The sequence below is a fragment of the Cryptomeria japonica genome, chromosome 9 (assembly GCF_030272615.1).
Source record: "Cryptomeria japonica chromosome 9, Sugi_1.0, whole genome shotgun sequence".
Lineage (NCBI taxonomy): Eukaryota > Viridiplantae > Streptophyta > Pinopsida > Cupressales > Cupressaceae > Cryptomeria > Cryptomeria japonica.
The window spans coordinates 132,846,149-132,873,190 of NC_081413.1; the positions used below are offsets into that span (position 1 = coordinate 132,846,149).

Here is a 27,042-nt window from a genome sequence, read left to right on the forward strand (position 1 = left end):
GAGACCTCATTTTTGAAATCTGAGAACATGGGTAGTAATAATTTGTCATGGGGATCAAAACCCTAATCTCAAAAAAAAGGCAAAAATTTCAAACCCTTTCTTTTTATACTTAGAAGCAAAACTTTCAAATTCCGAAGACATGGGCAAGACTAAAATGACCTAAAGAACAAAACCCTAAGCTCAAAAAAAAGCAAAAATTTCAAAGCCTTGCTTTTTATACTTAGAGACAAGATTTTCAAATTTAGACAAAATGGGTAGTAATAAAATCACTTGAGGAATAAAACCCATATGCCACTTTGAAAAAAGCAAAAAAAAAGCAGAAATTTCTAAAAAAAACTTGTTGTCAGAAATGACCCAAAGCAATTGCGATCCTCATCCTTTAGACCTTCTAAGCACTTTGGCAACACTCAAATGCAATTCGGAGCAAGATTTCTTAATTTGACTCAGGATGACCTCAAAACTCTAAAACTCTCTCAAAATGAAGATTTATGAAAATGCAGAGCTCAAGACAAAACTCTAAAAAGCGACAATGGGGGGGTCCCCATCTGCGATGGGTCAATGTGTTAAATAGGTCACAATAGGACCTAGGATGCCCCTACACCAATTTTGGAAGCTTATATGGGCATCCAGGTATGTGAATCTTGGGAATTGAATGTACCAAAACTCAAGTCTACTTATCAAATCTTTTGCTTCTCCTGTCAATCTCTGGTGGGTGCCTCCTTGAAGTCTCCTGGTGATACACATAAGGAATGCATCCTTAACTCTTTTGAAGTGAGATTTCTCTTGTATATGCAATTGCGGATAACAGTCATATGCCCTGAATTGTCCATCTTTGTTTCCCACAATGCCCTTGCAAATCAATCTCTTATATCTGTAACACCATGCAAGTACATAGATGACATAGGAGCTCATGTAAAAAGAAATTGTTTGTTCTAAGTTCCTTAGTTGCTCATGAATATTGTTACTGATTATTCTTTCCCATTTATCATTTTGACACCAATAGTGATTTCATTGATGAAGTGATACATCCAAGGCTCGTATGAAGAAGCTCGAGGGCTTCCGATGACCCTGTTGAGCAAAAGAACGAGGTCACCATATTCTTGAATGAAATCAGTCCGGAAAAGCCTCTTAGGAACTTTGGTGTAATGGGGTCTTGGTTTAAGCAGCCATTGCTTGTTAAATTTCTTAGTGTAGGTGATAGGGTCAGCTTCAAAGACGGCTAAGGCTTCCTCCTTGGTTTTGTACATGGTAGAGTGGTAGTTGGGAATGACAAATGCTTCTTTGATGGCATCCTCTCCCAAGTAGGCCAGCATTCTTCCATCAAGTGCCTCAATTTGTCTTTCCTAAATGTTGTATGTTTCGCACATTCTACCATCAGCTCATAACACTACATTGCTGGAGGAAATCCAGGTGCTTGGACAATTCTGTTTCGCATCATCTTGCGTGCAAATGGTGAAGGTGGGCAATCATCTGACCCGTATATTCTCTTTTTGAAATCTTCGAGGTCAACATGGCCAAGGTTAGTGTCGCTGACTTTCTTCCAATTTGTTTGAATCTTGGATTTGAGATTTGATCCCTTGTTGTTGAACTTCATTTGCACTCTCCGAGAAATTCCTCCTTCAGTTGACATCAACTATCAGAAAATATGGAAAATTCATTAAGTTAGAAAATAAACTTGATGTCTACATGACAAATTTCGAAAAATAACTCAGATTTTCTGATTAAATTCTTGAAATTAGACCCAAAATTAGACTAAGTCTGAAAAATGAAACTCAGAGTTGAAAATTATGAAATTAATGTCTGCTTATGAACTTAAAAGTGGAAATCAGACTCGGAAACATTCTGAAAATTGAAATCAGGCTCGGAAACATTCTGAAAATTGAAATCAGGCTCGGAAACATTCTGAAAATTGAAATCAGACTTGATAAAATTCTTGAAATTACAAGATCAAGTCTGATTTATGAAATTTCTGACTTCAACATTGAAAAGCACAAAAAGAAATATGGTTTTCTGATGAAATTCGAAATATTTGTTAAGGAAAATCCATGCACAGGTTCGAGAATCAGAAATTTCAGATTTTTCCTCCTTCGAAGTACCAACACCTAACCAATTTTCCAACCCATTCCTTAAGCGGACTTCACACTTGATTAGAAATTGATTCCACATGGTAGGGCAGACTTTGCTTAATGCCAAGGAACATTTCATCATGCTTGGGCAGGGTTTGCTTGTTGCCAAGGAACATTTCATCATGCTTGGGCGGAGTTTGCTTGTTGCCAAGGAATTTTTCTCATCTAGAGGGCGGACTTCACATGCCCTTGTAAATTCTGATGCTTCCCCAAGGCAACTTCACACTTGATTAGAAATTTTCACCATGAAGAAGCGATCTTGGTGATTTGAACAATGTCGACTCCAGACTTAGCCATTTCCTCGTGGTCTTCAACATAGCTTTTTAAAAAATTTCCTCTAGATTCGAAAGCTATTTCATACTTGGTTTGTCCTTGATAATCTTTCTGATTAGACGCTCTCCCTGACCTTGAAACCATCCTTGATCCCAAAAAAAGCAAAAAAAAGCAAACTTTCTATTTTTAGAAAAAACGAAACTGAAAAAGCAGGTTCCCAAATTGGCCCCAAAATGCCAAAAACATCAAGACATTCTTTCGACCATTCCTTCACTTCACTGATTCTGGTGACTCCTCCAAATTTCAAGAAACTTGACTCAATTCTGAGGCTAGAGACCGGATTCAACATGCTAAGACGAAAAACCTTAACCTAAAAAGCAAAAAAAGTGTTGGCAGTGGGCCAGCGTCCCTCACGGGGATTCGTGACATGGTTTAACAGCCTCCTGTTGATTTTATAAGTCTAGTGGTTGTATCGGGCATTGACAGGTCGATCTTTTGGTGCAACGGCAACCCTAGCTTGTAACAAGTGGTATCAGAGCTTGGTCACAGGTTCGAATCACGCAGACCGCGGCGAGTGACGTTGGGAGGGGGATTGTTGGCAGTGGGCCAGCGTCCCTTGTGGGGATTCGTGACATGGTTTAATAGCATTGATAGGTCGATCTTTTGGTGCAACGGCAACCCTAGCTTGTAACAAAGAGGGGGTCCCCATTTGCAATAAGGCAATGTGTGATTACGTCACAACACTACCATACCCCTTATTAGAACTCTGTGTGACATATTTTAAGTGTAACCCACATTCCATGAGAATCAATTAACCTCCGACAACCAATATATATCCTGTATTGGATAAATTACCCATTAAGATGGATTAAATCCATGTACCCTAATATTGTTCATTACTAACTTCACAAAATCAAAACCAAATGGGGCGATGTGTGATTACGTCACAACACTACCATACCCCCTTATTAGAACTTTGTGTAACATATTTTAGGAGTAACCCATATTCCATGAGAATCATGTAGGGTGAAAATTTTGTACACCTGGGAAGGCATGCAAAATTATGGTTTCAACCACAGCGTGTGAATTAAAAAACTCTCCTAATTTTAAGGGAAGGCTCCCCCTTTCCTACTATTACAAACTAATTATAACATATAAACACTAATCTAACTTGAGTGGGACAACATTCTTTTCTCTTTTTTCAGAAAAGATGATATTATTTTCTATTTTCAGAAAAGAAATTGCAACTAAAGTAACAAATGCAGAAATTTAAGAACTTTAGAACAAAAAAGATGCTTTATATGAAAGGAAGTAAAGTACCCATGAAAGCGCAAAGTCTTTCCTCACTTCCCCGGGACGGGAATATAGAAGTAAAGCTCAAAGTCTTCAATTGTCTATTGTCCTATCTACCTTCCAGAATGATTAATATGATAACAATGTACAACTTACAACAGCTCAAAGTCTGTTGATATGATGCACCTCTAGAATGCTATAACTAGGAGCAACTACAAGCACAAAGTCTTATAATCTCTCTCTATTATGAACACTTAGCTATGATAATTTAATATTCAATATTTGCAGCACAAAGTCTACAAGAAATTAGATTAAAGTTAATTTCAAAAACTTCACCAAAATCTCAAATACATGAAAACAAGTATATCACTACGACATAAGAAAACAATAGATATATTAACAAGACCTCAACACAAAGTCTGAAACTCAAATGCCTTCTTTGTATTGCTTGAGAATTCAATTTACAAGTGTAAAACACATAAAATTTATCGCTGTAAATTTCTACAAAGTTTTCTTGCTTGTCAAAAAAAAAAATTATAAAGAGCACCCTCCAATATATATAGGAGAGGGGCTTAGACCAAAAAGTGGGAGAAGTCCAACTAACTAAGACTTTTTCCACAACCAACTATAACTAACTATGACTTATTCCAACTTACAGTCTTATTGTCTTACAGCTTGTAATTTGTTTCCATGTAATTACAAGTTACAAGATTACAAATAATGAGACTACCTATAATTACAAGTTTTGATACTACATGTAATTTGTCAAAAGCAAAATGCATAAAACAAAAACAAGATTTAAGTGTCAGGAGACACTTCCTGATCTTCTCTATTCCTGGCAATGAAAGCATGAAAGTTGAAACTTGCTAATTGATTCTTGCAATTCATCGGGATTTGGACCTATTGTATTCCTTGCAACAGCAACAATTTTGACGATGACATCGAAGTATCTCACTGTTACTACTCTATGCTCTTCAAGAACAATCTGCATCTTATTAAGGAAAACTTGGCAATTCACAAGTCTATTGATTGAAGTCACAGTAAATTGCTCAAATTCAAGCTCCTGATGAAGATTTGATACCAACTCAGAAAGTATCACATTCTCAGGAAGCAACTCTTCATCTTGACTTACCATCTTGTAAGACATTTTCTCAAAATTGGAGATAATATCCTGCTCTACTTCAGTACTCATTTCAACAGCAACTTCAATATCTTTAATTAAGTACTTGACAACTAATGACCTATTGATCATAAGCTCTTCAAACTCAATATACCTTTCTATGTTTGGTATCACAGTGTTGTTGCACAGGATTTCCAACTTCACTTGATCCATTTTATGCCAAATTTTCAAATTTCATTCTGTAGATTCCAAACTTTGCTTAAAAGCTTCTATAGTCTGGTTTATTTTTATCTTCGCTGCCCTTACATTGCCCAACACCAGCAAGGCTTTCTTCACCACTTGAATACTCCAAACCACCAATTGATTTACCTAAGAATCAATAAGTTTGGCCTTTTGAGAAGCTTTTCCAACTTCTTTGATTGATTCCTCGGAAGTAGAGAACTCAAGGGATCAACCTTTTCTAAAGATTTAGTGATCTTTTAGATCACTGAAATGAGTTGTGTGTGGTCCTCCTTGAGCTTATCCTTCTTTGCTAGGAGCTCATCATAACTTTGAACTAATGATGCTACTGAGTCATGAGCATCATGCATTATTCCATCATGTATCTGCTTTCCAAGTTCCACTCTCGTGAACCTGTAATCAGAAAGTTGCATTTCCCCTTATGGCTCATCAAAAAGAGGTTCTGCCACTTCTACATACTTCATCTTATTACTGTCCACAACCGCTCGTGAAACTGTTTTGGCTTTGTTAGCAGCCTTTGGCTTGGATTTTCTAAGCTGTTGAAAACACATCAGGAGAAATCCCATGCTTCTTCCTCTTAGGAGTGATTGAGCTCAACCATGGGGGTAAATCTGATGAGCTTACCTCAGTAACAGCGACTGCATTTTGTGTAGAAACAGGCTTTGCCTGTGCCACAATTGTTATTCTAGGGGAAGCCTCGGTCTAGACAGCGACAAGTGTTTGCCCAGATAGCAAATTATAGCCAGCTTGAGTCATGAACCTATCAAAGCTTACAGCAGAGGTATCAATCTTAGGAAGTGACATGCTGGATAGAACAGGATATGAAGGATTTGCATCAAAAACATTCTCCAAGTTATCATGTGGAGCATTTGCAGATATATATACTGTTGATGATGACACAATGGTACATGTAGATACACTTGGCACAACAAGATCAATGTGAATCGTAGAAAAAGAATCCACATTTGTGTCTATTGGAGACATAGGGACATCCAAAGACAATTGAGGAATGGCCATATGAGGAGAATCTTCAATTAAAGTAGTAGGAGATTCTGGAGCATTCTCCCCTTGTGGTTCATCCTCAGGGTCTATGACCTGAATTTGAACTTGAGGCTTCTCTTTTCCTTTCAGCGATACCTCTTCTAGAGGAATAAGCAGAGCCCTACTAACTCTTAGCTTGATTCTAGTATCGAAGGAGGAAGCACCCTCTTTGGACTTGACTCTCACCTCAGACTTACACCCAACTGGTCATGTTGAATCATTTTCTACCCCAACCTTAATCTTTATGGTTTTAACATTATTGCTTTCCAGCCAAGCATTGGTGTTGGAAAGGATGGGCTGAAATCTATCAAAGATTGAGGTATATTTCTTCTATGACCATTGGACAAATGGAAGAGGAGGCTCAGTGACCCTTTGTTCAATATACTCTGGTCAAGTGTTTACCCAACATCTACCATACCTTCTGGAATCTTAGTTAGATCCAGAGCTACAATTTTCTCCAAGGTAAACCTATTGTAATCCATCAACCTTATGTCTTCCTCTATACGAAGATCAACCTAGATATCCTCAAGGCGATAAACATGCGTGAAGGCTCTCTTGATTTTATCTTTCATTCCTCGATACTCAAAATCTTTTCTCGCGTTGAACTTCTTCACTTTGACTTCCTGAAGTTTTGTCTCCATTGCCTTGGCTCTTGCTAAAGTTGTCAAAGAATATTGGCCAATAAGCAATGGATTATACAAGGATATATTAATCCCTAACTTATGTTGAGCTAACTGGACTGCATGAAGTGTCATCAACTGCCTACCCAACTCCATGAGGATGATCCTATCAATAGGATATCTAGGAAGCATATATGGATGACCTTCAAAGCATCCAACTCTCTCATGTAAGTGAAAGTTGGGCACTGAAGGAACAGGCATCCATACTCATTCACTTTCTTGCAGGCTGCCTCCGACACTCTTTTGTTCTTAAGTGTCTTATCGAACAAACACATGAAATGGCCAAAGAAGGCATCCTGCACTCTCCTGTAGTGAATCCTACTAGGTCTCAAAGTGAGTTGATCATAGTATTTCCATACTGGTACCAACAACCTGTCACCTTTGGTAGAAAGACCTGGAAATTGTCTTAGTGATGCTGCTATGTACACCAAGTAGAAATTCATGTAGAAAGTGAGAGTGGTTGGAACTTGTTAGAGCTGTTCACATAGGTTGTCACTGATCACTTCACCACTAAAGATATGAGACTGGGCTTTTCTCATGACCACAATGTATATATACATCCAAATCTCAAATTCATTAGATTGTTTCAACCCCATTATCCTGCTCAGAAGTGTGATCATGTCACTGATTTCTTCAATGAAATCAGAACGGTACAATTTGGGCCATCGAGAGAAACAGGTCCTAGGAGTCTTAAGCAACTTGGAATTGATATGCCTTAAGCAATCTGATCTTTTCTGGTTGTAGTGATCAAGAGCACCCTTCATGGTAATGTCTGCATATACTGGGGCAGCAGGAACCTTGAAGATTTTAATTATGGTTTACACATCCAATCTGATAATAATATTGCCATCATCATCTTTGATCGTTCTAGATCTCTTGTCAAAATCAGCAGCACAAGCGAGGACAAATTCTGGTTCCAAGGCAGCCACTGGGAAAGTGGAAACCAAGTGAATATGACTATTCAAGAGCAATTGCATGCTATGACTTGGTGACCCTTCTGCGCTCCCAAGGAACTTGGACATATCAACATGCCCAATCTCCGTGTCTTTGATTTCATCAACAAGAGAGCTCACTTGAGAAGGAGAAATCTCATTCTGGTACTTATTGTATTTGTACTTCATCTTCTTGTTGGAAGCAAATATTGGTTCTTCTATCATCGAGCAAGAATCTGTAAGACTAGGATGAAAACACCAAAGAGTTAAGACATCATCATAGGCTATTGGAGAATCCATGACACCTTCTTGAAAGAAAGAACTTGGAAAATAATGCCTAATATCTGACCTTATCATGATATTTATCATGGACAAAGGGAAAACGAGTGGACAAACTTGAACTATGTGCATTATGGACAATACATTGATAGTGACAAGGAGAGAATTTCGGATCTCAAGGGATGGAATGCAAGTGGATAGTAGCTAACTTAAAAAAAAAAGGAAATGATGAATGCGAGATTGGACAACTGTTAATTGTTTTTGTCATTGATGTCAACGTTGGTCTCCTTTAATGGATTTAAGGTGTTACTAATTTGCCAGGTGTTTTTAATTTTCTCGGATTGAGAGGAATGTTCTGTGTTTTTATTGCTGAAAGTGTCTTTTCTGAAGACTTAATTCTCTGCCTAGTGATTATATCTTTTGTTTTTTTTCTGAGCTATGCAATTGAATCACGTCTAAAGCATACTAACATTTTTTTGGAGTTGTTTTTGTATTTGTCTGAAGGATATTCGATAAAGTTGTTTTGTGATGAGGAGCCGTTTTTTATATATGTTCAGGGTGATTTCGACAGTATTAAAAACATGGCTGCTAGAGTTTTCATTTTGCTTCAGGTTATCAACGTTCTGATTTTTTAGTTGGAAGGCCAAGCTTGTCAGCTCAAATCAAAGCCTGTTTGCCTGTAGTTGTAGCAGTTCTCTGGTCGAATATATTTTTTGAAGGTGTGAAGATGATACGTTTTTTTTGGTAGTCTGGCAATGTCTATCCAATGTCGTATTGTTTTGTGGATTGTTTGATGCATCAATAAGAGAGGATATCTGGTCGAATATATTTTTTGAAGGTGTGAAGATGATACGTTTTTTTTGGTAGTCTGGCAATGTCTATCCCATGTCGTATTGTTTTTTGGATAGTTTGATGCATCAATAAGAGAGGATATCGTTTTTTTATAAAAAAGATGTGATTTAATTGGAGAGTGCGAAATCATGAAGTGTTGTTTGTGTAGTAAAAAATAAACCTGTATGTGTTGCGTATTCGATAAGGGATTTTGAAGTTGGTATCGGTTCAAAGTTTTTATGAGTTGGTTCTAAGAGTTCGCTTTAAAACTGGTGCTGTCCTTTTTTTTTAGCTTTGAAGATACAGATTTAAAATATCCTGACGGCTTCAGATTTTCGGGTGGTTTTGTAATGTTTCTGAGCCTTTTTTTGTTCTTTACTAAAACCATCAATTGTTATTCCTCCAGGTTGCCAAACAAAAGATTGACATCTGTTATCATTAGAAGAGGACTCAATACAGATTATCGCAGTTTTCATAAAACGTATATTTTATGGGTGTAAAGTTTTTTTTTTCTAAGGTGGTTGTGCTCAGAAAAAGAGAAGTGTGCGTAATTTAAAAAAAATATATACGGCAGTCTTCTGTGCATCGGATTAAAAAAAAATCTGAGCCGTTTTTTATTTTGGGGATACTGGTTGTGAAGATAACTATGCTCTACTAAGATTGGTGTGAATTAATTAAAAATGTGAGGGTTGATATGGTGTATGTAGCATTTTGATTCCGGTGAATATGAGGTGTACAAAGGCTGCATAACTTTAGTGTGTATATGTCATTGAAATGAGGTATGCAGCTAATCAGGCTATTTATGTCACTGTGGATATAGAAGATTATTCTTTTTCAGTTATATATATATATACACTGAATGAGTCTTGAATGTCTCTTGGAGAATGTAATTTCAGAGTGACCATACGAATTCAATGTGAAACAAATTGGCGATCTTCATCACATGCAGTTTTATGATGTTGTCATAAAGTTATTTCTCAATCCAAAGTAATCTGATAAGAGAAACTGATGAAGAGTAGATTAAGTTTTGTATTCTCCAAGTCTCTTTGGTTTTCAAACTCTAAAGTTTGGAGGTTGGTGCCTCTGTTATTCCAGGTTGGTGCCTTTGCTGGTTGAGGTTGGTGCCTCTGCTAAATGGAGTTGGAGCTCTTGTTTTGTAAATGGGTTGTTGCCCATAGTTATTAATGAAATTTTTTTATACCGTGGTTTTTTACCCGAAACGATTTTCCACAAGATATAATCTGAGTCAGCATGTCTGTTTACTCTGCTCTCTTTGTTTAGCAAGTAAGCAAGTCTTTCATGATAGGCGTAAGCTTGCAATCAGGTCTTGGAGACCTGAATGCAAGTGAAAGTGATAGCAAATGAGTAGCAAGGATGAGCTTGCAATAAGAAAACGGTGGGGCATAAAAGGAAAAAACCCGATATTTACACTTGCAATCGGGTGTTGGAGACCCGAATGCAAGTGTGTTTTGAATGATAGATGCAAACTTGCAGTTGAGTCTTCACGGCCCGATTGCAAGTTGTTGGTTGAAAATTTTGTACACTTGGGGAAATATACAAAATTGTGGTTTCAACCACAGCACACGAGTAAAAACTCTCCTAATTAAGGGAAGGCTCCCCCTATCTAACTACAACTTGGAAAATAAAATGGGATGGGACAGCAATCTTTCTTCTTTCTTCAAGAAAGACAATATCCTTTTCTCTTCACAAAAAAGGATAGCGATTGAATATGAACAACAGTAACTACTTTCAAGTGAAATGAGAGAAAGGAAATGAAGTTTCCTGAAAGCGCAAAGACTTCCGTCACTTCCTTCGGGACGGGACAGCAATATTAAGCTCAAAGACTTGACTATTGGAAGTCCTATCTACCCTTTGCTATACTAAATTTTACAACGAATAAAAGACAACAGCTCAAAGACTGGAATAATTTATTCTTTTAACACAAAGACAAGAACTAATGCAAGCTCAAAGACTTGCTGCTATTTCTTATCAAATAGTAATTTTCCTCAAGAATAGACGCAAGCTCAAAGACTTGCTGCTCCTTCTAGAGATTTTCCTATTTTAATTAATCTTCTCTACTTGCAGCTCAAAGACTTCAAATCAGATTGGACTAAGCTCCTTTAGAAACACTTTGCATAGAAGATATAAAAAGATTCAAACTCAAACATGTAGGTCAAAGACTCAAAACTTGAGTAATCCTTCTTTCTTATTCTTCAAAAAACTTTCAATCCACATACATAAGCTCAAAGATTTCTTGCTGTAAATTTGGCAGAGTTTTTGCTTGCTTTCCAAAAGATATAATTACAATGGACCTCTCAAGTATTTATAGAAGAGGAGCCTTGAGAAAAAGGTGGGAGGATCCTAACTAACTTGAGAGATTCTCTCAACCACCAAGACTCATTTAATAAATAACTGAGACTTCATTAATTAACTAAGAGTTACTCTAACTAACTAAGACTTATTCCAACTACAGTCCTAATCGGACACAACTTGTAGTTGCCTTACATGTAATTACAAAAGTGCAAGTAATGTGTAACTTGCATTTTACAAAAATTACTTTTACATGTAACTTGTCAAAACAAAATTCCAACTAAAGATTACAAAAGAGGGAAAATTCAACTAAGTGTTGAAAAACACTTAAGTTGCATTTTGTGAAGACACGAATCTTTGAAATTTCCGGATGCTTGCTTGTAGTTCCTCGGGATTCGGTTCATGGGTGTTCTTAGCAACAACCATAGTCTTCACAATAGTGTCGTGACAGCGGAGGAGCGCAGAATTGTCTTTATCCAGGATAGACTGGATCTCGTGCAAAAAGGCTTGGTGTTTCATCAATGCTTGAATTGAAGCTGCCGAGAATTGTTCGCTCCTCCATTTATTATGAATCCTCATCTGTAAATCAGCAAGAACCTCTTCTTCTGGAATCAGCTCTCCATCCTGACTTACTATATTGCAAGAGGCCCTTTCACAATGTGAGGCAATACCTTGATAGACTTCATCCTGGAATCTCCTTGCATCACTGATCTCCTCAATGAGGGATTTAAGAACAAGGGTCTTGTTTTCCATGAGTTCCTCAAATTCCAAGTACATAACCCTGGAAGAGATGATGGCGTGCTCCTGCAAAATACTCAGCTGTTGTTGGGGCATGGTACGCCAGATTGCCAGACTTTTCTCAACACTTTCCAAATTCTTTTTGAAAGTGTTAGAAGTCTGATCCAGTTTCTCCTTAATGGTTTCCAACTTAGACATTATTTGAAAAATGTCTTTTACCACTTGTATACATTGATCATGAAGCTGATCAACCCAGGAATCCAATGCTTGTACTTTCTGAGCAGCCCTTTCCACTCCACGAATCGATTCTTGGGAACCAGAAGAACCTATGGAGTTACTCCCTTCAACAACAGGTTTTGTGATTTTATGAATGGCTGCCATGAGCTGTCGGTTTTCTTCTTCTAGCTTGTCTTTCTTTGCAAGAAGATCGTCACACCTTTGCACTAGTGAAGCAACAGAAAACTAAGCATCATGTTTAATGACCTCATGTGTTTGCTTGCCCAATTCTACCCTTGTAACCTTATAATCAGCAGCTGACATTTCATCAAGTGGTTTATCTGCAATAGGTTCCACAATTTCAGCTATCAACAGTTACCCTAGAGATAGTCTTTGCCTTCTTAGCAACTTTGGATCTGGACTGTTTGAGTTGCTGGTAGTCAAAGGCATCAGGTGAGATCTCTTGCTTCTTTCTTTTCGGGGTGAAAGAACTAAGCCATGGAGGCAAAGTCATCAACTCACTTCCAGTAGTAGCCGTAGGCAAAGGAGAAGCAGTTTCTGTTTGAATTACCGTGGTCACCCTGGGAGGAATATCTGTTTGAATAGCGACCACGGTTCACTCAGTTACCAATGGACATGAAGATTGCCTCATGAATTCTTCAAAACCAGAAGTGGAAGTATCAATTTCTGATAACTGAATGCAAGTGGGATTATCTTCAGGAACTTTCAACACACTTTCTCGTTGTCGATCAGGAGAAGGCTCATATGCTGAAATGGGAACTGCATTCTGAGGAGACTCATCTATGAGCAAATCAGGAGGAGAAAGAGGCGTCTCAATGGAAATTGGAGGAATGACTTCGTGAGGCGAGTCTGAAACTGGAGACTTAGGTGCATCGTCAGATTGCTGCCCCTCTTCTGGATTATCCAGATCGATCACCCGAACATGGAACCGTGATTTCTCCTTCCCACGAGTAGTCATCTCCTCAGGAGGAAGCACTACTGCACGACTAACTCGTAACTTGATCCTTGTGCCTGAAGATGAAGCACCCTCTTTGTTATCAATCTGAATCTCAGACTTCCGTCCAAGAGGCCCTGTAGAATCATCTTCTTTACCAACCTTGATTTTGATAAGTCTAACAGCATTACTTTTCAGCCATGCGTTAGTGTTGGCCAAGATAGGCTGAAATCTGTCAAGGATGGAGACGCACTCCCTGTGTGACCATTGGATCAAAGGAAGTGGAGCTTCCTCAACCCTTCATGAAATGTATTCAGGATCAAGTATATGCCCGTCATCGATCATCCCTTGTGGGATATCCGCCAAGTTCAAGTCAACAATTTGCTCAACAGTGAGCCTGCAGTAATCCATCTTCAGAACTTCGGCTTCCGTGCGGAGATCTACCCAGATGTCTTCAATGCGATGAACATGCACAAAGGATTTCTTGATCTTCTCCTTCATACCTCTATAATCAAAATCAGCTCTAGGTTTGAACCTCTTAAGCTTGATTTCCTGCAATTCAGCCTCCATGGCCTTAGCCTTCACAGATGTGACAAGGGAGTATCGACCAATTTTCAATGGGTTTGTGGTAGAGATCCCCATTCCAACCTTGTGTCTAGCAGACTGAAAAGTATAAACAGCCATGATCTGTCTTCCCAACTCCATAAGAATTATCTTATCGGTTGGGTATCTTGGAAGCATGTATGGCTGTCCATCATAGCATCCAATCCTCATATAAGTGAAGGTGGGAAATTGTAGGAATAAACACCCATACTCAGACACCTTGACCCATGCCTCATCTGATACTCTTTTGTTTCTGAGATCCACGTCAAACTGACACATGAAATATCCAAAGAATGCATCTTGGACTCTTCTGAAATGCAGTCTGCTAGGTTTCAATGGCAACTGGTCATAATATTCCCAAACTGGTATAAGCGAGCGATCACCCTTGGTAGAAAGACCCGGAAAGTGTCTAAGTGACGCTGCTAAATATACCAGATAAGAATTCATGAAGAAGGTCATAGTGGAAGGAACTGCTGCAAGTTGTTCGCACAAAGCATCGCTGATGATTTCACCCCATGAAATGTGATGCGACTGCCGTGTGAACATAATGAATTGATACATCCATGGCTCAAAGACATTGGAGTGCTCAAGGCCCAACATTCTGCTGAGAAGAGTGATGGTGTCTCCTATCTCCCACTTGAAATCACAACGGTACAACTTTGCCCATCTTGAGAAGGAAGGACGTGGCTCTTGGATCCACCTATTGATGTGTCGCTTGCAATCTTTTTCCCTTTTCACATAATACTCTGCTGCACTTTCTTTGGTGATTTCCATATAAACAGGTGCAGGAGGTATTTTGAAGACCTTCTCGACTGTATCCGCATCAAGACGAATTATAGCTTCACCATCATCATTTTTGATGACTCTTGACTCTTTGTCAAAATGATGGGCGCATGCAAGAACAAACTCAAGTTCTAGGGCAGCCACTGGGAAAGAAGATGCATGATGGCTATGGCTGTCCAACAGCTGCTGCAAGTTGTTATCCTGTGGATCTTCTACCCTATTGATGAATTCTGCCATATCAACGTGCCCTATTTCTATGTCCCTGATGCGATCCAAAGGAGAAGAAACCTGGGAAGGTGCAACCTCATTCTGGTATTTGTCATATTTGTATTTCATTTTCTTTGGAGTTGGCGATGCCGGCAAATCTGACATTGATTGTGAACCTGGAATGCTGTGATGAAGACTTAAAAGAGTTAAGGCAACATCATAATCAGCTGCAAATATCATTCTTCCTTCTTTAAATGGGTAAAACTTTGATCTCTGAATTTTACGGTTTTGTGAGAGGAAGAGGGGAGATATGGAGAAATGGGAAAATCTTGACTTTTGACCAATTTCGGATCTTGGGAAAATTTTCGCAAGTATACAAGTTGGAAAGGACATATATGCAATCGGGGTTTTAAAACCCGAATACAAGTACACTTGTAAATTCGAAAATGGAGAAATGGACGAAAAATGAGATTTTGACTTGCGGGAAATGATGGAAATGGAAAGTACGGATATGGGGAACATGAATGGATAGAAATGGGAATATTCGGGAAAGCCATTTTCATGAAAATGGGAAGAACTTTTCAACATGTAATCCGGTTTTTAAAACCCGAATTTGAAAGGGAGGGGTATTTCACACTTTTCAAGCTTGGAATTTTAACCAAAAATGATTAAGTTCCTTAACCGTAGGGGAAGAACAAGAATTTCCAGCAAACTTGTAATCGAGATTAAAAAATCCCGAATACAAGTTAAGAGGGAATTTTGAGAAGAACAATGCAATTCAACAATTGCATATCAAGGGGAAGATTTCTTTCACAAAAACCAAATTTTTTTGGGGGAAGAACATCACATGCCAAAAATGTAACTAATAACGAAAAATAAAGAAAACAAGAAAATAATAAAATGAAGAGAAGAAAGGAAGGAGAACATACCTTTCTTAAAAATGCAAAATGCTTCTCCAATAATGCAACAATTCTTGAAATGAAGAAGCAAAACCGGTGAAAAGGAGCAATCCGGAATGTCAAACCCTTATCACGTTTTTTTTGCAAAAATGTCTTATATGGAAAAACGTGGCACCAAGCAAGAGCAAAATGTCATGGAAAATGCTTGAATGCTTCTTAAACCTCAACGCCTTGGTACTTCAAGCTAAAACGATCCATGTCCTTGAAGATGCGTGCCATTCAACACTTCTAAAATGCAGCCATAATGATTCACGTGGAGGAAAAAAACGTGGCACTTGTTGCATATTGGAGGGCATCATTAAATGGCTTAAAACTCCTCCCAAACTCCACGCCTAGGTGAGAAAGGGCAAAACGATTTAGGAGTTTGCAGTTTGTTGAAGATTTAATCCCTCAAAATGTGGCATTAAAGAAAAACGTGGTTGCTGATTTAGGACAAAAAACCAGCAAATGTATCCTCCAAATGGCGTGAAAGATGTCCAAGAATGCATGAAAATAGGATGCAAACCAAAACGCCTCCTTCCTCCAACAATTTCTCCACAAAATTTGCCTTGAAATGGTCAAAAATCGTTTTTTCCTTGCATTTCGGGTTTTTTGGAGCAAAAGACAAGTTCGAAATGCATAAGGGAATGAAAATCGGGTTTTTTAGAACAAATAACAAGTTCTAAAATGCACTTTTTCACTCACTAGGCCAAAATCGGGTTTTTTGAACCAAATGACAAGTTTTATTTTTCACTTTTTCACTTACAAGGCAAATTCGGGTTTTTTGAACCAAATGACAAGTTTTATTTTTTTTACTTTTTTCATTTACATGCCAAAATCGGGTTTTTTGAAGCAAACTGCAAGTTTAAAATACTTGTAAAAGGGAAATAAAATCCCTACAACAAGTTAGAAACACTTGCACATATGTAATGGGGATTTAAAATCCCTATTACATGTGAAAACCATTAAAGTAGGGGTTTTTTGAACAAACTGCAAGTTTATTGCAGTTGAGCCAAAAAATCCCTATTTTAACTAAAAATGACCAAAAAACAATAAAAAATATAAAAACAACAAAGGGGAAATTTAAAACAAATTACAAGTAACATATTTGAAATAAAAGTGCACATGTAATTGGTCAAAAATTCCCCTACAAAGACCAAAACAATGAATGTCATTAAAACTTGCAGTTTGAAGAAAATTCTCCACCTGTAGTCTGAGTTTTAAAACCCGAAATTGAAGGAAAGGCATAGCAAACGAACCCAAAATTGGACGAAATTCGAAACGTAGTTCGAGAATGAACTGAGGATTAAGCCAGTCCAAGGATTAGTCGAAATTATGCCTCGGGAAGCGTGCCATAGAGTAAATTTTTTCATTTTTTCATAAAAATTTCACCGTAGTGGTCCTTCATTTTTGGAAACAAAAATGAGGACAACACAAGTAAAAGCAAATGCAAAGTCGTTTGGGTATAATCGAGTTTTACCACCGTCATCCTTGATTACAAGTGCAAAAGAGTAACAAGGATAAACTTGCAATAAAGAAAGTGAATGATATACTTGCAATCGACTCTCAAAGGCCTGATTGCAAGCTGACAAAAATTGCAAGAAAAGCACAAACTTGCAATCGAGCTTTTGAGACCCGATTGCAAGTGTGCACATAATGAAATGCTCACTTAAAATGGCAGCTTGCATTCGAATAGTGCAAAGAACGAACCTGGAAAGGAAAAGATATTTGCAATAAGACCGCCAAGGGAAAAGCTCAGACAAAATGCACTTGGCAACTGGAAAATGCGAGCTCAAATGCAAGCGAAAATAAAGCGGGAGACAAATGGGAGAGCACAAGAGAAAGACACGCATCTCTACAACATCATGAAAAGGAAAAACAAAGAAAAGAAGAAAACAAGGAAACCAAAAGACTTACCTCAAACGAGACCCCAAAGAGATGAAGAAAAACTCACCTAAAACCTTACACAATGCCAAAGAGGAAGATGAAACAATTGTAAATCTTCACAGACGGGCTTAATAAACAAGCAACGAAGAAGACTCGTATTGCAAATCAAAAACGCCTTAATGAGGCTCCCTTGGAAGACGCTAAAATGAAAGAGCAAAAACGGAGAGCAAATCAGGTTTCATAAGGTTCGATGCAAGTGAACAAAAATAACATTTCACTTTGCTTTTATAAAATGAACTTGTAATCGGATTACAAAAAACCAACTACAAGTGAGGGAAAATGCACTTTATTTTTCTTTAGCAAGCATATACTTGTAATCGGGTCTTAAACATTCGATAGCAAGTATGTATTTTTTCTAAAACAATGAACTAGCTTGTAATCGGGTCCTAGAGACCCGATTACAAGTAAAGTGCATTTACTTGTAAAGACATTCAAAAGTTCCTACTTGCAGTGACAATCTTGAAACCCGAATTTGCACAAAAAGGAGGAAAAAAGAAGACAAAAACCAACCAAAACCTAGACTAAGACGGCAAAAACACTTGCTAACAACTAGACACAAACAAATATGAGCTTTTGAACCTCGTAAAACGCACCTTAGAGACGAAAACTACTAAATTTGGGCAAAAATTTATAGGGGTTGTCAATTTTTGAAAATTCAAAAATTAAGACAACAAATCAATTAGCCTCTGACAACCAATGTATATCCTATATTGGATAAATTACCCATTGACATGGATTAAATCCATGTACCCTAGACTGTTCATTACTAATTCACCAAATCAAAACCAAGTCTTTAGAGTGTTCTTGTCCTACGCATATTAGGACATTTGATAATTAAGATCTAAAAATATTCAATAGAAGCATATCTCAAATGCTAAAGTGCATTATTTTCACCTCTAAAATCTTAGTTATATGCAATCATTGAAGATATATTTTTGTATAAAGACAACATAAAAACTAGGCCCGTCAATTTCCAATTTATATTACGGTTACCTAACAATAAAATTCAGCTGGCATGTCATGTCCCCTTTTCAAAGCAATGTAATTAAGGGAATTATTTAATTATAATAATTTATGTTCCACCCTATAACTTTATTTTATAAGGACAACTTAAATATTGTCCTCTTAATAAAGTGGTTGTCTAAATGAGGCATAATAAGGCTTCATGTAATATTTAATTTAAATATATTTTTAAACACTTTTGGAGGTAATTTTAGGAGGGTAAAAGAAATCCAAATTTAATGAGACCCAAAGGGAATTTATGAAGGGAAAGTGAATCAATCAACGGGATCATCCATGCCTTTGTAATCATCCATGTCTTTGTAAAACCTTGTGTTCGTCTTCTTATCCAAGGATGAAAAGCCTTAGTGTAGGAGAATTTGGAGGACAAAACCCTCTTAGTTTTCATTTGGGATTGGAGGACGAAAACCCTCTTATCCAAGTGAATTCCATCCAAGGATCAATTTTGTGCTAAAAGTTTACAATTTATTGTGATAAGTATTTATTTCAGTATTTATGATCAATAATAATCTGTGTATCACTGAATAATATTTGTAAGGGTTTGTTGCTGCTGTCACAAGGTGTATTTGCTATTCACGTCAGTATTTGTAAGTGCCAGATTGCTGTTAATTCAATTACAGGATTTGAAAATATAAAAGTTGCATCATTTGCTACTGTTACACAAGTTTGTTTGCTATTTACAACTTTTGTCATGATTATATAAGGCATTATAGTTCAGAACTGCTGTAATCATTGATTATGTTTCGAATATGAAGGTTTCCATATTTATATCAATATTATTTACTGTCAGATATGCTGCAATATTCATGATATTTTGGTAAATTAAGGTTTCTTAAATTTATTGCTGCTATTAATATTGCTGATCAGCATTTAACCATTGGATTTTGACATCTACGTCTTGTATTCTATATGTATTTCTGCTTGCACAAATTTTAAAAAATTGCATATATTATAAAAATTTCAGCTAGGGGCAATACATCTTTGTGAAAACTCTATATTTTGAATAAGACAAGGAACTTACATAATTTAAATAAGTTGCACAAAGATACATAAGTATTTTGCAGTGTGTACACTTGTCAGTCCTATTTCAGCGATAAAAATGACAAAAACACAACTAATTAATTTGTTTACCTTATGATAAACAGTACATGCATCAAGATGCCGACAACCTTGACACATGCTATAGCTCTGCACAGCCAGAGTTGCCATACTATCAGCACAACTACATAATAAGCCCTCAAAAAAGGCATTTTCAGAATTGCTCATTTATAATTCATAATGCCCAAAATGTTGAACCTTTAGCATTGGAGGCAACAACTGTGTTGATGATGCTGCTAATAGATTGGATGCATGGTCATTCCTCCGCATCATAAGACCAATGAGATCTGCATGCTGAACGGCCACTCCCTACAGGAAAACATAATAGTATCATTATAATGAGAGTCTGACATGCCAAAACAAGAAAATGATATGAATACTAGTACTATTAAGGAAAAACCTTTAATGTGAAACACCAGAACAATCACAATAAGGAGCCCTCTCAAGTCAGCCTCACTTTTCCAACATTGGACTCAAGTGCAAATATGCAATGAAGAGATGTTGTCTCTAAACTTGTACAAAGATATCACACCTATTGTATATACATGAAAGGATCCCATCATATAGTAAGTGATACCACCAGGATAATGGAAGAGTTGTGAGGAGAAGAGAATGTTTGAAATTTGGCATTATAGCATCACAGTTCTAGATTGTCATGACAAAAACCACTTTGTTGTTCTATTAGAAACACAATAGAATTGACAATAACCACCTCAAATGTCAAAGCACCAAAGCCCACCTGTGTTTGATTTGTATGCAGATAGTAAAGGAGGCCAGAACCAATATCTTGCATATACCTGCAAAAGGACTAGAGCACATTTCAAATTTGTCATATATGACATAGAAAATAACTCCGCTACTTCGTATGTTTCTCTTTCTTAAGTTTTTTCATATCATGTGTTCACTAGTAAGCTTTACTGAAGAAATAACACTTGTACCTGTCAGACATGAGAAGAGTGTACAAGATCACTTGTGCACGATGTTCCATAGCAGCCTGATTAATTTCAGAGTGAAATACCATTTGCATTAGTTATAAAATAGCCTGAATGAAGCTTTCAATTTTCAAAAGGAAAAGATGGATAAAGGAGCATTTGACAGGCCAGTATGATGTAATTATATTCTTATACTTAATTTAAAATAACCTTTGTAGACTGCAGACACCTAAAATTGACAATGCCCTTACAATGCTTCTAAAAACACCTAGACATCACCTTTCGACACATCACGTAATCATTCATCCTCCTAACACCACCTTATGTCAACTTGTGACACATTATACTATTTTCCAAATTAACTAATTTAAATCCATTTCCTCCATCACCCCTCTCATCCCATTTAAGGAATCTTCTCTAATCCTATGGTTATGCTGCTGTATTTTCTATTTTATCCATTTTCATCCTATCTTTATGCTATCCATTTAATCTCTCGTCATTTCAATCCTACTATCATGCTGCTAGTTTCATAAGCAACCACATTCCATACATCAAAGGAGCAAATCAAGAGAGTATTGAGTGCAACTCTTCTTCTAGTTCAATTTGAAAAGAAAGGAGCAAACAAGGTAAAAGGTTTCATTTTCCTTTGAATCTTTATGTTATTATCCTTTTTCATTTTTCTTGTTTTTTTATTTTTCTTGACTTCACACACACCTTAGGAGCACTAGCAAGAGCATACTTCATTACACATGCAATTAATGAATAGCACATGCACAAAGTCCTCGAAATATGAATTTTTCAAAACTATGGTTCAAGGATATTTTGATATTCCACTAAAAACTGAGACTCAACATGACATTGTTTAACATACTCATATATACAAAATGCAGTCAATATTTATTAAAGTAGGCAAGATGCAATCAATCAGTGCAAATCAAATTGTATTATATGCTAAACAAAATCTCAAAAAGATTGTTAACATGAGAAACATATCAAAGAATACATTTCATGACATTCATTCAAAATATATGAGTAGCAACTAATACATCCAATAAGATTTGCCAAAATAAACATTAGTCTGTATAGAAAATAGCAGTATTGTTATTCCATAAGATTTCTAGGTATGGAAAACATTGTGTTGAGACTTGAACTTGGCAAGCTAAAAAAAATTTCAAACTTGGACTCGTTGAAGATTGGCAGCATCGGTCATCACTTCCAGCCTGAGGAAGACAAATATGTAAATGGCCTAATCGGCCTAATCGACTAAGAGGGAGTGTTGATGCTATGGTCGGATTCCTTCAGGCCAACATAGACAACATAAAGGTATTGTTAATATAATTATTGTGATATAATAATTATATTGATAATTATTGATAATATAGTAATTAAATTGATAATATAATTATATTATATTATTTTGTAATAATATAATTATATTATATTTATTGTGATAATATTATTATTAAGAGATAATATAATTATATTATTATGTGATAATATAATTATATTACAATTATATTATATAATTATTATATTATTATTATGAGATAATATAATTATATTATAATTATATTGTATAGTTATTATATTATATGATAATATAATAATAATTATTATATAATTATATTATTAGATAATATAATTATATTATTATGTGATAATATAATAATTATTATTATATTATTATTAATAATATAATTGGGGGCCAACTTGGAAGAGTGGTGACCCTTGGTGAAGGGGCACCACCGATAGGTGTAAAGGAAGAATAAATCTTCCTCTCTAAGGCAATTGATGATAGAAATAACATACACAGAATTTGTATACCTCAATTCAACATGGTATCAAAGCAGGTCCAAAAACCAGGAAAGGCCCTGTAGATTTTTTCATGTTTGACTTGCAAATCACTGTTCAAGGGAGAATCATTCTGGCCGAAATTAATAACAGAAAGATGATCCCGTGCCATCATGATTATATATATGAATAATGATTCATATACTGGAAAGTGACTTCATTGATTCACATTGAGTAATTCGAATGATGCAGTCAAACAATACAAATCTGATGTATATCTGAAAACAGAGACAATGCGGCAGTAATATGTCAAACAGCTATCAACTGTTACAGTAAATAAATTAATGTTTACTAGAAATATCCAGTTCCTAACAGTAATTGAAGGTTTCAGATTACAAGATAATGAATAATATGACCTTGACAAGCACAGCTGTGAAAGTTGAAATTAAAGGTGCAGATTGAATTAGGGAATATATGGCAGCGTCTGTATTTGCAGTAGTGATTATATTATGAGGCCCATACACATGATAACGATCATACAGGAGACGGTAAACACTCAGCAAATCCACAGCTCGTAAACAATCAGGAAACAGCATACAAAGTGATGGTGAATGAAGATAAATTTATCAATGACTTCATACCCAGATATTATGAGCCGAATTAATAATAAATAAATGGTGGCAGTCAAACACAATTGAAAATGTGATTTTCAATAATGTTCAATATACATGTAACACGATATGCAACAGGCAATATTTTTATGAAGGCATCGATTTGAAGGAAGAAAGATTGTAATTATCAAATCGGTGTACCTAAGGAAGGTAATACACAACGCCAGTTCGGTATAACTGTTGGCATCAGATATGAGAATCTGAATTAAAACAAATCGCCTACTTATTACAGTGGTGCTGAACATATAAAAGGGGTCAATTAATTACAATCGACAAAAGGCAAATAAAAAGATTGTATTTCTAATAGAGATGGATTACATGGCAATCAATTTGACTAAATTATTAGTCACGTAGGAAGAGAATTAAATGATCACGTCTTTTCTGAATATAAGACATGATTCAAATATATATATATATAATGCAGTTTTTGGTGGTGTGTGAGAAAATAATGCTGAAGATATAATCATAATAAGAAAGAAAAGACTGCTGTGTGCATATGTGGCATAAACAATATAAGTATATATATGTGTATACCATAGCAGGGATAAATCGTTACCACCCTCTCAGCTGTTATAGCTTGCACTTGGGAATGCAAGAGTGGAAGAGGAACATCGTATTTACCAGAGGCTGCCAGGGGGAATATCTTACAGCCTGATTCGTATGTTGTGAAATGCTCTCATCCTTGTTGCGCAAATTCTGCTGCTTGACATCATCCGGTTCAAATCATGGTCTCAGACTTTGACTACATTCATTCCCTGCGAACCATGGCAGATTTGAAATCAGAGATGATAGAAAATTGGGTAATATCGTTGAGATATTGGAGATGAATCCTGAGGAAGAAGCCGATCAGTTTCATCAAAGAGGAAGAATCAACATTCAAAGGGAGTCTGACAAACCAACTGAGACAACCTTGGACAAGAAGGACAGGAGGTTGATGTTAGTACTTGGAGCTTCAGAGGGAGCAGCCAGAGGATCTGTCTTATTTGATTTCCAAGGATCTTGGTCACATTGGTTCAAAGGGAGTGGACCATGCCAAGATGGTTTCTCTAATGATCAACAGTCAGAGGACTATGATTCATGGGATGGAGTTCCATGCATGTAGGCTGAAAGGCCTTTATGTTGACATCTAAGACATGATATTCATGGAATGGAGTGTCATGATACTTTGTGAGCTTGGAGTGATGCAGACTCCAATCTTGCATTTTATGATAAATCAAAACATGTGGAGATCAAGTATCACTATGTTAGAGACATGGTGGAAAGAAAGGCTATTCAGTTGAGATACATTAGTACTGATGAGCGGACGGCAAACATTCTCACCAAGCTTCTCTTCAGAATAAAGTTTGTGTACTTTCGAGGTAAGCTTGATACGGTGGAGAATGAAGCCCTAGCTGAGATTGAGTCTCGGCATCATTGATTTGTTTATATTTTTTATATATGTATTCTTACTTTTAAAAGATGGTTAAAGTGTAAACTCTTGTTAATGCATTTCTCTTTGAGAGAGACTTAAGGTGAAAGCCCTTATCTCCACCCCCTGATATGGTTCATGGTGGATGTCATGTGTGTGATTCGATGACAACATCACGTAAGAGTTTGTGATGATTTCCTTGTACTTGTGTGTTTACCCTCTGGATGAGCCATGGTCAATATCATTGTGAGGTGACGATCTCACAATGATGAACACTTGTACATCTCACCATTATTGTGAGGTTATGATCTCACAATAATGGTTGATATCACGTGAGATGATATCTATGAATAAACCATAATGGTGGATGTCACGTGAGGTGATATATATGGATATGCCATTATGGTTGATATCACGTGAGGTGATATCTATGGATATGCCATAATGGTGGATGTCACGTGAGGTGATATCTATGCATATGCCAAAATGGTTAATATCACGTGAGGTGATATCTATGAATAAACCATAATGGTGGATGTCACATGAGGTGATATCTATGGATATGCCATAATGGTTGATATCAGGTGAGGTGATATCTTTCCTTTCCACATATGGATGTAGTCATTGTGGTCAAATCATCACAATGAGGTGATGTAGCTTGTAAAGGTTAAGAAGGATTCCTCCCTAGAGGGAGTGTTAATGATGTAGCATCAATAGTAATCCTTCTGACCAATTGAGACCAAATATGTGAATGGCCTATCGGCCTTACATATTTGGTAATTCGATCATTCAAATTTAACCATACTTCTTATCTTAGCCGATTTTTTGTTATACATATCTATTAAGCAAATTAATGATATTACCAATCAATGTTAGAATCGGTATTGATAAGCAAGCCATTGTTAATCTAAGGTCGGATCCTTCAAAAGGCCAGCTCATAGATATGCAAGCAGTCTTTCGACTTTGCATATTTAATATATGCCTCTCTTGTCCATGTTGGATCCACCCTATGAGAGTAGCCATTATGGTTGACATCTTGATGAGGTGATATGTCTTGTGCAACTGGAAGTATACTCCCTAGCTGAGAGGGAGTGTTGAAGATTGGCAGCATCGGTCATCACTTCCAGCCTGAGGAAGACAAATATGTAAGTGGCCTAATCAGCCTAATCGACTAAGAGGGAGTGTTGATGCTATGGTCGGATTCCTTCAAGCTGACATGGACAACATAAAGGTATTGTTAATATAATTATTGTGATATAATAATTATATTGATAATTATTGATAATATAGTAATTAAATTGATAATATAATTATATTATATTATATTGTGATAATATAATTATATTATATTTATTGTGATAATATTATTAATGAGAGATAATATAATTATATTATTATGTGATAATATAATTATATTACAATTATATTATATAATTATTATATTATTATTATGAGATAATATAATTATATTATTATGTGATAATATAATTATATTGTAATTATATTGTATAATTATTATATTATATGATAATATAATAATTATTATTATATTATTATTAATAATATAATTGGGGTGCCAACTTGGAAGAGTGGTGACCCTTGATGAAGGGGCACCACCGATAGGTATAAAGGAAGAATAAATATTCCTCTCTAAGGTAATTGATGATAGAAATAACATACACAGAATTTGTATACCTCAATTCAACAAGACTTGGTGGAAAATTTTGAACAAAAAACAAAAATTATAATGTGTAATATATGGGAAACTGTTTTAATTGTTTTGTGAGAATTTCAAGTTCATTTTCTGATTTTTCAGACTTGGACAAGTCTAGCAGTCAAGACTGTCATACTCCCGCCTGAGATTAGGGCTTTATAAGCACAAATAGCAGCATTGAATAATGAAGCATGAGCGATTAAATAAATGAAAGGAGGGCCGACTCAGAATAACAATAAATAAAATTTGCTGTGACTATAAAAGGGGCCAACTAAGGCTAATTAAATCTAGTGAAGGGGTCGACCTGAAGCAAAGAGATTATCGATTAAATATTCTTCCCAGGCAACAATCCATTAATATGTTTGGTTAATATTAACTAAAGGATAATAAGCAGCAATTTCCCAAAACATGAATTAATAACGAAACAGGGATGATTAATTGGCAGCAATTAGCATTAATAAAGCAAGTGCTTGAGTTAAGAGGAGGCGTTCCTTGTAAGGAGGCGTGATGCTAATAAAGGTTGCGACCCCACACCTTGAGGATATAAAAGGAAGATCCATTCATTTGGAGAATCCATCCAAGGGGGATCAAGATAAAATGATAAAACAGATAAGTGAGCAATGGATCAATATCAGAATTCTGAGATCTAAACCGAATTCAAAAAAGGCAGCCATTTGTATTTAGCAAAGTGATTGCAATCAGACCTGGATTAGCGAGGAAATGTGGTAGGGAGGTGCAGCAGTACTGGTTTTTATCCAATTAAGTAGCCCACCCCAAGCTGGTTAGCTTGTGGGCCAAGATGTTGAATTGACTTGGTTGGTCATTCCACGCTCTTGGGCTTCATTGTGAGGAACTAGTATCTGGGCATCCTTTAATTAAGTAGCCCACCCCAAGTT

The 27,042-nt window shown here is 36.4% G+C and overlaps 1 protein-coding gene across 1 annotated transcript in view; it reads right to left on the reverse strand.

Moving 5' to 3' along the window:
* LOC131063256 (DNA replication ATP-dependent helicase/nuclease JHS1) overlaps positions 1 to 27,042 on the reverse strand; it is a 187,860-nt gene that overhangs the window by 81,253 nt on the left and 79,565 nt on the right. The window contains exons 14-17 of the mRNA XM_057997044.2: positions 20,569 to 20,624; positions 20,370 to 20,427; positions 19,829 to 19,939; positions 19,664 to 19,720 (exon numbers count right to left, since the gene is read on the reverse strand). Coding sequence (XP_057853027.2) covers positions 19,664 to 19,720; positions 19,829 to 19,939; positions 20,370 to 20,427; positions 20,569 to 20,624 — 282 coding nt within the window. The remainder of the gene's footprint in view (positions 1 to 19,663; positions 19,721 to 19,828; positions 19,940 to 20,369; positions 20,428 to 20,568; positions 20,625 to 27,042) is intronic.